General features: G+C 40.9%; 1 protein-coding gene and 1 long non-coding RNA gene across 2 annotated transcripts in view; one reads left to right on the forward strand and one right to left on the reverse strand.

The window, feature by feature from the left end:
• LOC311616485 overlaps nt 1–13,303 on the reverse strand; it is a 122,353-nt gene that overhangs the window by 99,727 nt on the left and 9,323 nt on the right. The window lies entirely within an intron of this gene.
• LOC311616477 (kininogen-1-like) overlaps nt 1–13,303 on the forward strand; it is a 39,101-nt gene that overhangs the window by 12,651 nt on the left and 13,147 nt on the right. Inside the window, exons 2-5 of the mRNA XM_084871832.1 lie at nt 1,297–1,407; nt 3,113–3,200; nt 7,201–7,373; nt 9,156–9,263. Coding sequence (XP_084727958.1) covers nt 1,297–1,407; nt 3,113–3,200; nt 7,201–7,373; nt 9,156–9,263 — 480 coding nt within the window. The remainder of the gene's footprint in view (nt 1–1,296; nt 1,408–3,112; nt 3,201–7,200; nt 7,374–9,155; nt 9,264–13,303) is intronic.

Below are 13,303 nucleotides of genomic sequence, written 5' to 3' on the forward strand. Positions count from 1 at the left end.
TTTTAAAGTAACTTTGAGCCATTTTGTTTTACAAACTAGTGTAGTCATGGGAGTCCTGCTTCCCTCAGTAATGTTTTATTGCTGTTATTGTCATTGACTGACTGACATCTATGGCAAATGTGTGGTTGTTGGGTTTTTGTTTTGTACAAAAATAGGGTAATACTTCGTACTAAAATGTCCATAGAATCACTATCACCTACTGCTTTGTAAAAATCTGAGATCTGAAAGGAACCGCTGAACTGTGGCATTTGACTCCATCTACTCCCAGATGCAAATACTCTGAGAGAGCACTGCCCCAGTGGTCAGGAGAACCAGGTCTGGGTTGGCTTTGCCTTTCCAAGATGGGAGGCTGCCTAAGCTCTGCTCTCTCTCCTTAGGCCTCCTTTCTCTCACCTGCAAAGTGAGTGACAAGGCCACATCACCTCTCAGGTCTCTTGCTGCTCCAACATGCCAGGATTTTGCATCTAATAGCTCATCTCACTCAGAACCTTTGGGATTTAAAGTTTTATTTATTATGGCATGTTAGAAAAAAAATAGAAAACAGCCCAAACCGGTTGGCTCAGTGTATAGAGTGTCAGCCTGCGGACTGAAGGGTCCGGGTTCGATTCCGGTCAAGGGCATGCACCTTGGTTGTGGGTGCATCCCCAGTGCGGGATGTACAGGAGGGAGCTGATCGATGTTTCTCTCTCATTGATGTTTCTAGCTCTCTATCCTTCTCTCTTCCTCTCTGTAAAAACCAATAAAATATATATTTTTAAAAAATTGGAAACAAACCAAACCAAATAAGGTTACTAAAATTACCCATAACTAATCTCATCATCCAGAGATACCTGTTAACATTTTTTTTCAAAAAATTAAGAAAGTACTCTTGTTTATTGCTTTGATTTTTAATTGTAAAAGTAATATATATTTGTTTAAAAAAATACTTAGACAATTTAGGAATGTTTCTTTAAAGAAGAAAGTATCTTTTACTCTACACCCACCACTTAGAGCAACATGTTAACAGCTTTGCTCATAACTTTTCAGGCTTTTAAAACCATATACGTGCATGTACATTGCTTTCTACAAAAATAGGGTAATACTTCATACACTACTTTATTACTTGAAAATACATGTTTATAAATTTATTATGAACATTCTTACAACTACTTATAACTTTTAGTATATTTAATAAAAGATTTGCTCTTGTTGAATTATATCAATATCAAATATTTATAACTGTACCAGATCCCTCTCTAATGGTCTGTTGTTGTCAGTTGAATGAGCCTTAGGTAACTTTGATTGCTTTTTTTCCAGGTAGACCATGACGTATTTTATTCTGTCAAGTACGAAGTGAAGGAAGGCAACTGTTCTGTTCAAAGTGGCAAACCCTGGAAGGAGTGTGACTACAAAGAATCTGAGCAAGCTGTAAGTGTGATGGTTCGGAGCTTCCAGTTTTCTCAATGGAGACTGCCAAATTATTCTATTAGTGCTGGGGGTGATGAGTACTGTTTATTGTTTGTGCACATAAACTCTCAAGTGTGTAGAAAAGTCAAATGGTTGATGTCTATGTTCTTGCATAGACAGGGCATGAGAGGCCAGCCATGGGATATGGAGAAAGCTCTCCCGTGAAGAGGTGACTCCTATGACCAACTGGGTGCTTTGTTTGTGCAGACCTGAGTTGGAATTCTACTCTGCCTCTAATTAGCTGACCACTTTTAACCCCAGGAAGAGGGAGGTGAAATTGACCTAAATTGGAAGATGAAAGGACATACATATGAAAAGATCTTGTTTTATTAACAAGGTCTCTTATACAAACGCCTAACATCTGCTTGCCATACTACAGCTGGTTATTTGGCCTTACCTGTGGGAGCTAACAGCCAGTATCTGCCAGAAAGCAATCCACTCTTTCCAGAGTCCATGGACTCCCCTCTTTAATGTGTCAAAATGTAATTAATGGCAATGGGGTGTCCACTGGTGGGAAGTGAGGGATTCCTTTTTCCACTGGACATTGGGGAACTGGTCCTCACGATATCTTGAGTAAAAGGATTTTCTAAGAGTCACACAGGAAGATGAGAGATCTTTATTTGTTTGGAATTACACATCTGCATTTCTAAAGTGCCATTTCCCTTAAACCAGTTGTAAAAGAGGAGCAGCTGGGGATTCAGAGAGCCAAAAGCCAAACCAATGTGCCAAGTTTCCATTCCATGGTGGAGCTGGGTCAGGCAAAGCATCAGGCTATGGGCCGTCTATCAGTCCATTGTATGAGTGTTTGGAGGGCGGGGGGGGGGGGGGGGGGAGATTATGGCTGGGGGCCATAAGGGAGCATGCAGGGAAGTGTGCAAGAGAGAGAACTTTGTTTAGGAGTTTAATATCTGAAATCTTCCCATGCTTGCATTGGCCATACCAACTATGTTCCCAGGTGTGAGTGACAGAGAAGAACCTTCCCTACATCACCCAGACTTTACTGGGCCTGTGTCTATTTGGCCTTCCCATTGCTCCTTTTCTGTGAATAACTGGGTATTACCATGGTATCAAAAACTCCACATCCTCTGTACAGTTGAACCCTGGAGTTGAACCTTTTTTTAAAAATATATTTTAAAGATTTTTTTACAGAGAGGAAGGGAGAGAGATAGAGAGCTAGAAACATCGATGAGAGAGAATCATCGACCAGCTGCCTCTTGCACACCCCCTACCGGGGATGTGCCCACAAACAAAGTACATGCCTCTGACCGGAATTGAACCTGGGACCTTTCAGTCCACAGACCAATGCTCTACCACTGAGCCAAACCAGTTTTGGCTGAAGTTGAACCTTAAGAAGAGAGTCTGGCAGGCTAGTTTTAGGGCATTGTGTTCACCTTGGTGAAAAAGAAATATGTCCAGTGCTCCAAACATAACATTATTTTAAATCTCGCTATCTACACTGCCTCTCCTCAGGACATCTCATGAATATCAATGACTTGTAAATAATAATGATTAGGCTACAAAATCATTTCATTCTTGTGTCTCAAAACTCTGTTAGAAAAGAATCTCAAGTTTTAAACAAGAAAAAAGCCATACTTAGCAACAGCACTAGGTGCACTTCTCCATCTGAAAGATTAAGATAAATGGTCTCCTTTTTCTTTCTTTCTAGGCCACAGGAGAATGCACGGCCACCATAAGGAGGAGGCATCAGGATAGGGATTTCTCCGTGACAACTCAGACCTGCCATGTTACTCCAGGTAGCTGATATATAGGGTGGCACTGCCCAGGAGCATAAACTGGACAAAGCCCCTTCCCAGAGGGAAGTGGGTGGCTGCACAAGGCCATTTGCAGCCTTAGTGGGGTTTGGGGTCTGTGGTGACAGAGTCCTGAGGTGGGGCCAGGCTCCTGCCAATCATCCCCTGGACTCTCCCTGGTCAGCAGCTCTCAATTAGGGGTGTGCAAATGCTCTGAGAAAGGACTAGAAAACATGCCACATGCTTCAATTACAGGGGTGTCCTACAGCCAGAAAAGCATAGGATTTGAGGTCAGATCCGGCCTGCAATCCTTCAAAAGCTCTTCACCTTTTTTATTCCCCTTTTCCTGAAAATGGAATCACAGTAATTCTCACTGCAGAGGATTATTGAAGATTGAAACTAGATGGCAGGCTTGAAGTTTCAAGCATAAGTATGTAATCATCATCAGAATAAAAGTAATCATAGCTGACATTTATTGAGCACTTATTGCTAGCTACAGTGCTAATTGTTTTACATATGTTGATTTATTTAATCCTCACAACAATTCTATAAGGCAAGTGTTAATGCTCTCATTTACAAATGAGGAAACCCAGGCCCAGCACAGTTAAATATCTTCCCCAGTATCCTATAGCTATCAATTAATAGAGTTGATATACTAGACCTTGTAAAAATGGAGCCACTTATGCAGAGAGATAACCACTATTAGCTCCTGCCCTCTGGTGGCACGGTGGCTGGGTGCAGAAGAATGGGCACATATAGGGAATGTTAATCACAAAAGCCAACCCAGAACTGGCCTTTTGCAAGATAGGGTTTTAGTATAGGAGACTCAAGAATAGCATCCTCAGCGACACTTCTGAACATCAATGGAGGAGCAATTTTGTGTCTTGGCCTTAGTCATCCATAAGGAAAACTATATTTCTTGAGTTTCAGCTCTTGCAAGAAGTGGCATTCAAAGAAAAGCAGTTGAAAACAGAAAAGAAATCACAATTTTTTAAAAAAAGGTTGGAATTGTTTTTTATTACTTAGTCTAAGAACTTTATCTCATAAGCAAATTTTCACATAATGCAGAACACTGCACTTATATACTAGGAGAGAAAAAGCTCTTTGCCACACCTTATTGTTCTGCAATTACTACTAGGTCTACACTTCTCGTCTGAAACCTATTTGGCCAAATAATCTTTTTAAAAATTTTAAATCCTCCCTAGAAATGTTGGAGCAGGATGAAAAATCATTCCTTCTGGCAAAAATGAATTTGCATCTTTCCCTACTCCTCTCACCCTCAAAAGACTCTCCATCTCTCCTTTACCCTAGTCACAGCTGCCCTTGAGGTCAGCAAATAAGCTTCTGCTCTCTACTCTCTTTCCCCTCTCCCTTCTGTGTTCATCAGTCTTTTGTCCTCCCATCAGTAATTCTCTCTCCTTTCCCACGTAAATCCTCTCCAGTTTGTTAACTTTGCCCACTGTCCTGATGCAACATAACATCTTCAATGGGACAGCAGTGAGGAAAGCTATAAATAGTCACCCAGAAAATCTTTTTTTCTGACACACATGCTTATGGAGTGAGTGAGTGCCAAGAAACAGATGCAAGAAGAGTTGTGTTCACCTACTTGTAACTGAGGGACACTGCTGTAGAACACTGTTGCTCATGCTTCTGTTTGGGTCCTACACACTTGGACAGTCAGAGCCCAAGGCAAACGGGCCCAAGAAGCCTCCATGACTTCACCTCTACAGCATGTGCCTCTACTGACCAGCAGGCTAAAGCTATCTATTATAAACATAACTTAATCCAAGCTCGCTCCTGTTTCAATATTTTACATTATTTTATTAACACCCCGTCAGTGGCAACCCATCCTTACTGCCAACCACTCTTCATTCACTTCAGTGGGTCTATGCACACACTGAAATTATATTGAGAACTTTGTGAATACCGGCATTTTCCTGGAGATGGCGCCATAGTTCTCATCAGGTTCACCAAGGAGCCCATGACCCTTGCAATATAGTTCATAACCCCTGGCCTCTGCAGAATGGCCTGGGCTCCACAGCAAAAGACTCACTCTACTAATTGTCCAGACCTCAATCATCAGTCCCTGCCTCCCACTTTAAACCAGGTAAAAGTGCCGAAACCGGTTTGGCTCAGTGGTAGAGCATTGGTCTGTGGACTGAAAGGTCCCAGGTTCGATTCCGGTCAAGGGCAGGTATGTTGGCTGCGGGCACATCCCTGGTGGGGGATGTGCAGGAGGCGGCTGGTCGATGTTTCTCTCTCATCGACGTTTCTAGCTCTCTATCTCTCTCCCTTCCTCTCTGTAAAAATCAATAAAATATATTAAAAAAAAAAAAACAGGTAAAAGTATACACCACATCCCACATGCTGCCCTGACTCATCCTTCTTTCTTGAGAGCCATTCCTCCCTTTGCTCCTTCTTCTCACGCTCACACTTTATGTTGCCCAATTGACCTTGACCACATTGCACCCTTCTTAGCTCAAGCATCTTCTCCTCAAAAAAGTCTTTCTAGAGCTCACTCTGGCCTCCTGCCTTTCCAAGCTCTTGCTGATTATTTTGAAATATCCATTTGCAGTTCAGTCCCTCCCACTCAACTTTGCCCAACACCTTCATCACTGTAGGGCTGACCAGCAGCACCTGAAAGATGTATGAACAGATTACTCAGACACAGTTTAATGGTGAAAGACAGGACAAAGGGGCTCCTGGCTCTGCATTGCCTGCCTTGTTAGCCTTTTATTGCATTTTTTATCTTTAGATATAATCAGTAGAATGAATAATTTTGGGAGGACACATGTGTTTACCCTGTCCTCTAGGCAAGAGCATCCAGGGATTAAGCATAAAGATTCCAGTAAACACCTGGGGTCTGTATGTAATCAGACTTGTTTGGAAAAGTCAAGGCATAATTAGGGACACTGCCTTTGACATTCCCTATGTCTCCACTAAGTCAGAATTCCGATAAATAGGGCAGGCGGCCTTCCACACACATTTCTTTTATCAGAATGTCCTCCTTACAACTTTTCAACCAAGTCTCCTATGCTCCCCAACACACCACAGTGGCCATAACTAACAAGTTAACATAACCCACACAGTCTAGCTGAGCACCTGACATATTATTACAGCAGGAGAAAAATATGTACATGTTTGTTGAAATGAATTGATACAAAGCATATTATATCCTAATGACTCTTCAAGAATTTTAATCAACAAACATTAAAAAAAAAAAAGTAATATTATATCTATAGCATTTTATTATTTTATAAGAGGATAAATTAATGTATTAGTTCTATAATTTACAATTATTTTTTTAAATATAGTTTCATTGATTTTAGAGAGGAAGGGAAAGGGACAGAGATAGAAACATCAATGATTAGTGAGAAGCATTGATTGTCCTCCTCATGCACACCCCCCACTGGGGATCAAGCCCCCAACTCAGACATATTCCTTGACCAGAATTGAACTCAGGTCCCTTCGTAATGCAGGCCAACAGTCTATCCACTGAGCCAAGTCAGTTATGGCACTACAATAATTTTTAAATAATTTTAAAATAATTATACACAATAGTATGCACATAAATTGTTTCTAAATTAATATTAGATTTTTTCCATTCTGAAAAATGCAGTTCTGCTGAAACCGGGTTGGCTCAGTGGATAGAGCGTCAGCATAGAGACTGAAAAGTCCCGGGTTTGATTCCAGTTAAGGGCATGTACCTTGGTTGCAGGCACATCCCTGGTAGGGGCTGTGCAGGAGGCAGCTGGTCGATGTCTCTCTCATCAATGTTTCTAGCTCTCTATCCCTCTCCCTTCCTCTCTGTAAAAAAATCAATAAAAAAAAATATTTTGTTTAGAAAGCAATCCTGTGTTCCCTTTTTCTAATACATAATAGAATTTACTAGCAAGTCTGCTTACCATCGTCTTCAAAATTATCTTACTTATTTAGGGCCATGTATCTGAATGTGGCTTTTGCTCATTAACGCTGCCCTTTTGTCTACTTTTTCTTTGTCAAGCCGAGGGCGCTGTGGTGACCTACGAGTATGAATGCCATGGCTGCGTGTACCCCATAACAACAGTCCCCCATGACTTGGACCATGTTCTGAGACATGCCATTCAACATTTTAACAACCACACTGATCATTCCCACCTCTTTGCTGTGAAAGAAGTAAAAAAGTCAGAGAGACAGGTTTGTGCTTTAGTTTTCATTTCTCACAGTATTGTTAAAATTTGTTGGATCTTTATGTTTAGGGTTTCATTGCCTAAAATAAACCATTGGTCAATAGAAAGCCTATGATTCCATGACCGGTGGTGAGGCAGCTCTTTTTGTCCTCATCTGACTGGCATAGGAGGTAAAGATATTTCTCTTGAGTCAAAGTGATTCAGAAACTGCAATATATAAAGGGGAAAATTGTGGCTAATCAGACCCTTGGCTCTACGGTGGGTTTTAATGAATGGGTAGTCAGAAATACATGTTTTTCTGAGAGATGGTCAAATGAAAAGATCAGTCAAGCCTTAAGGTTTTGAGAAAATTACATTATCACTTAGCTATCATGAGTCAAACATGGCTCAAAAATATTAAATGGTAACCCAAACAGGTGGCACGGCTTTCTGAGAACTCTCTAAATTATAGTTTTCATATCATTAAAAAAAAATGAAATACTTGGAAATCTGGCCTTTTCATTGACCCACTTTACTAAGTCTTTACTGACTGTTGACTGGGTCATAATTTCAGTGTCTAATTATGAGGGACTTACTTTAGTCAGTAACAGTCCCTGCTTTCAATAGACCACCCATCTTCCCTTCATGCAAGAGCTTGTCCTACTCAATTATGTTCATAGAAGCTATCAGGGTGGGACTAGCCTAAGATAAAGCAGCAAAAAAAGTACTGCCTTACTGTCTGGGAACCTGAGAACTTATCTAGCTCCAAGGTTTTTTTAAACGTCTGAAAGAATATTATTAATATTTTACAAAATTCTAAAGGACATTATTTTTCTGTTGCCTGGGAGAGAAAATGTTGCTAGGTTCTACTTAAGGAAATTCAGTAATTCCACCTATATATTGCTTTTTTATTTTCAGATTAAATGCCCGGTTCATGAAATTCGTGCATGGGAGGGGGAGGGTCCAGGTCCCCTCAGCCCAGCCTGCACTCTCTCCAATCCAAAATCCCTTGGGGGATGTCCGACTGATGGTTTAGGTCCAATCCCATGTATCTGTCCAAAACTGGCAGTCAGACATCCCTCTCACAATCCTGGATTACTGGCTCCTATCCGTCCACCTGCCTGCCTGCCTGATTGCCCCTAACTGCCTTCCTCCCTCCTCCTCCCCCCCAGCAAGCCTGATCACCCTTAACTACTTTTGCCTGCTGGTCTGACCACCCATCACTGCCCACCTCTGGTCTGATCACCCCTAACTGCCTCTGCTTGCTGGCCTGATTGCCCCCAACAGTCCTTCCCACTGGCCTAGTTGCCCCTAACTGCCCTGCCCGACGACCTGGTCACCCCTAATTGCCAGCCCCACCAGCCTGATCACTCCTAACTGCCCTCCTCCGCTGGCCTGGTTGCCCCTAACTGCTCCTCCCTGCTGGCCTGGTCACTCCCAGCTGGCCTCCTGCCAGCCTGAAAGCCCCATGCAGCCTGCTTGCTCAGTCGTTTGGTCATCCTTCACTAACCCCCCTGCCAACCTGGTCACCCCACACAGCCTGTTCAGTCAACTGTTCAATTGTTTCAGTTGCCATGGTCACTTAGGCTTTTATATATCAATATATATATAGATTTATCGGAGTGTGTGTGTGTTGAGGAGTGTGAGAGTCATAAAGTGCTTAATACTTATTCAATCATGACATTTGCCTAGCAATAATAGTTTACATGTTTGAGTACTTTAAATATGCCAGGCAATATTCTAAGTTCCTCATAACACAGTGAATAATGTTTAAACTGCCCTTTAACTACTCAATTCAACATTGTTTCAGATGGAGTCCGGATGGAATTATGAAGTTACTTACTTAATTGAGCAAACTAATTGTTCCAAGGAGAATTTTAAAGTCTTAACCCGAGACTGCAAGGCCCTTCCCAATGGTGTAAGTAGGCAAAAATTGAATTATAAAGTTATTAGCATTTGGTATCCAGTATTTACAGGTGTGGGAATACTCAGATACCTAGGAAGACTTGGTCACTAAGATTTTAGATGACGTGCATGAATTCACAGCCACATTCTCCATGTCACTAGTCAAGCTGCCTTACTTACCAAGCTCTGTACATCTAGCAATAAGCATTTGCATATATAACCAGTGCCTGATATAAAATGATGCCCTATCAAGTTTGTCTGTTCATGTCTTCACATTTTTCTGTCTCCTATCCTGCTTCACCTCTAAGGTCCTTCCCGGTGCTCCTGAGCTCTGCCCAAGACACTCCTTAACTTCAAACTTGCCTTTGCTTATTTTATTCTCTCCCCTCCCCTTTCCTCCCCTTTTTAATAACAATCCTGAGCCTACATCACTTTATCAGAACCAAAGTTATGTTACAAGAGTGTATCACCAGGTAGCAGTAGTTAGTGCATGTGCAGATACCTAAGACACAATGACCATCTCAGGGACATTTGCATTTTAGCAGAAAACTACTTAAAACAGGTGATTGCTTCAAGCCCTTAGTCTGTTACTCTACTTCTACAATTCCATTGTGAGGGAAGAAAATGAAAAACCCAGACAGTAAGATATTAATTTCAGCATTATTATTAGAAAAACTTTGGAAATGTTTTCAACATTAGGGAATGTTTAAATAAATTACAGTGTATCCATACAGTAGAATATATGCAGTCCTTGAAAGTATGTTTACAGATTTTTTTAGTGAGTTAGTAAAATGGTTATAACATGGTAAGTTAAAAATATATATATAAGTGTAAATACATATTCATTTAATATATAAAGTAAATGTAAATATCAAAAGTGATAGAGGGGTCCTGGCTGGTTTGGTTCAGTGAATAGAACATCGGACTGCAGACAAAAGGGATCTAGGTTCAATTCAGTTAAAGGCACATGCTCGGGTTGTGGTCTTGATCCCTAGTAGGGGGTGTTCAGGAGGGAGCCAATCAATGAGTCTCTCTCATCATTGATGTTTCTATGTCTCTCTCCCTTTCCCTTCATCTCTGAAATCAAGAAAAATATATTTAAATTAATTTAAGAAGAGTTGATATGTGTAATATATTTTATCTTTTCAGTCAAGAACTTGGCATACATCTATACTTAGTCAAGTTTTATTTTAAACTTCTAAAAGTTGTGCGATTCTATTTATATATCCAGAACGTTGCTCACTGAAGTTATTTCTAGGTTTTGTAAGCATGTTTTTTTATTTGTTTATTTTTGATTATTGCTCTGAAGAATTAAACTTTTAATATTATTTTTATTTAAATGTATCAATTTAGATATATTTACCTTATATTCTGCAAGTGAGCTCTGATTAACTCTAACATCTCTGCATTCTTTCTTTTGATTGTTCTATGTGTAAAATAAGGTATTATTTTATCTCCTTTTTTCCAATGCTCAAGTTTTGTTCTGTGTCTCAATGAATTGAGGAAACTTCCAGACATATTCCACACATATTTGTGTTTCACTCTTGATTTTATTGGAAACATCTCTAGAATTTTGTCATTTATAATATTTGCTATGGGTTCCAAGTAGGCATTCATATTAAAGAAGCATCTTTACATCCTTACATTCCTGCTTTTAAAGAACTTCGTTTGGTTTTTTAGTAAGAAATTGGTGTTACAGGAGAATCCAAGATGGCTGCTCGGGTAGGCAACTAGCCGCAGCCGCACACAACAATTTTAATAAAATACAACTAAAATATAAAATGGACATTACCCAGAACTACAGGAAAGTCGACTGACTGGAAATCCTACAACAAGAAGCAAGGAGAAAACCAGAAGGAAGCACGGAGGAGCTGTAAAAGCCTAAGGTACGGAGACACGCGGCGCATGCGAAGAGGACGGAGCCGGAGAGGAGGGAGGCCAAGTGCCTGGCGGGCGTTCCCTAGCGGAAAGGAGATAAAACTCCGACTGTGCTGGGCCCCTGACTGCTCTGAACCCCAGTTCTGGGCCAGACCCCGGGGACTCAGGCTCAGCCATAGGGAGCTGGGCTGTAAGTCGGAACCCCGGGGTAACGGAGAAAGGAGGTCCCGGAGGCGCGCACACTGCCCCCAGAGAAGGGACGGTCGGCTGTGCCGCGGGATTGCTCTGACGGGAAGGAGACTGGGGCTCCAGACTGCTGTGAACGCCACCTCCAACTCCACTTCCAACTGAACTGAACCCCAATACGGGGCTCAGTGTGGGAGAGCATAGACTGTTTGGCAGCAGGCGAAAATCGAGGGCACCTTTCTCTCAGAGGCGCCGGCAGTGAGCACTGAAGGACCCGCATAGGGCGGGGCTGACGGAAGCCAAAGCTGCAGGCTCCACCCTGAAACCCCGTCCCATCTGTAACTGCGAAATGCGACAACAAAATAGATCACAAACGAAAGAAATGGAGGACAAAAAGCGTCTGGATATAGAGTTCAAATCTACGCTTATAAGGTTTTTCAAGAATTTCCTAGAAAAGATGGATAAGGCCTATGAGGATATGAAAAGAGATCAACTAGAATTAATAAGGAGTCAACAAGAAATGATAAGGGATCAACAAGAAATAAAGAATACATTGTCTGAAATAAAAAATATTCTACAGAGTCCTAAAAATAGAAGGGAAGATCGCAAGAATCAAGTCAAAGATTTGGAACATAAAGAGCCAGAAGACACTCCTCCACAGAAGCTAGAAGGCAAGAGAATCCAGAAAATTGAAGATAATGTAAGAAACCTCTGGGACAACTTCAAGCGAACCAACATCAGAATTATGGGGGTTCCAGAAGATGAGAGAGAGCAAGATATCGAAAACATACTGAAAGAAATAGTGACAGAAAACTTCCCCCACCTGGTGAAAGAATTTGACTTACAAGTCCAGGAAGCGCACAGAACTCCAAACAAAAGGAATCCAAAGAGGACCACACCGAGACACATCATTATTAAAATTCCAAGAGCAAAAGATAAAGAGAGAATACTAAAAGAAGCAAGAGCAAAGAAGGTAGTAACTTATAAAGGAGCACCTATACGATTGTCAGCTGACTTCTCAACAGAAACCATGCAGGCCAGAAGGGAATGGCAAGAAATATTCAAGGTGATGAATAGCAAGAACCTACAGCCAAAAATAAGCTACCCAGCAAAGCTATCACTCAGAATCGAAGGCCAGATAAAGAGCTTCACTAATAAAAAAAAGCTAAAGGAGTTCATCACCACCAAACCAGAATTATATGAATTGCTGAAGGGGGTTCTTTCAGAAGAGAAAGTAAACAAAGATAAAAATTATGAACAACAAATACGTAATTATCAACAAGTGAATCTAAAAACCAAGGAAATTAAAAAAATCTGATGAACAATATTAACTGTTGAATATAATAGAATCAGAGGTATGGAAGGGGAGTGAACTGACGATTCTTGGGGAAAAGGGGAGAGGGGGGCGTGGGAAGAGACTGAACATAAACTGTGCACCTATGGATGAGGACAATGGGGAGAGGGGAAAGGGCAGAGGGTGGGGTGGGAACCTGGTGGAGGAGAGCAATGGGGGGGGGGGGGAAGGAACATTTGTAATAATATGAAAAATAAAAACTTATTAAAAAAAAAAAAAAAAAAAAAAGAAATTGGTGTTACAGACTTATAGATATAGAGAAAAAAACTGACAGCTCTCAGAGGGGAGACAACTCGTGGGGTTAGGTGAGAAAGTTGAAAGAATTAAGCAAAAAAACAAAATCCCAAAAACTCACAGACAGATTACCAGAGAGAAAGGGATTGGGGGAAAGTAGAAGAAAATAAAAGGGGGATAAGTGATGACAGAAGGAGACTTGACTTTGGGTAGTAAACACTCACTACAGTATACAGATGACATATTATAGAATTGTACACTTGAAACATATATTTAACCAAGGTCACACCTACAAATTTTTTTAATTTAAAAAAAAAAAAGAAATTTGTGTTAGAATTTAACAAATGCTTTAAATATGTATTCAAATGTCATGTTATGTATTTCTAATTTAATCTGTTACG

The sequence above is a fragment of the Pipistrellus hanaki genome, assembly GCF_964339955.1.
Source record: "Pipistrellus hanaki genome assembly, chromosome: 2".
In the NCBI taxonomy this organism is placed as follows: Eukaryota; Metazoa; Chordata; class Mammalia; order Chiroptera; family Vespertilionidae; genus Pipistrellus; species Pipistrellus hanaki.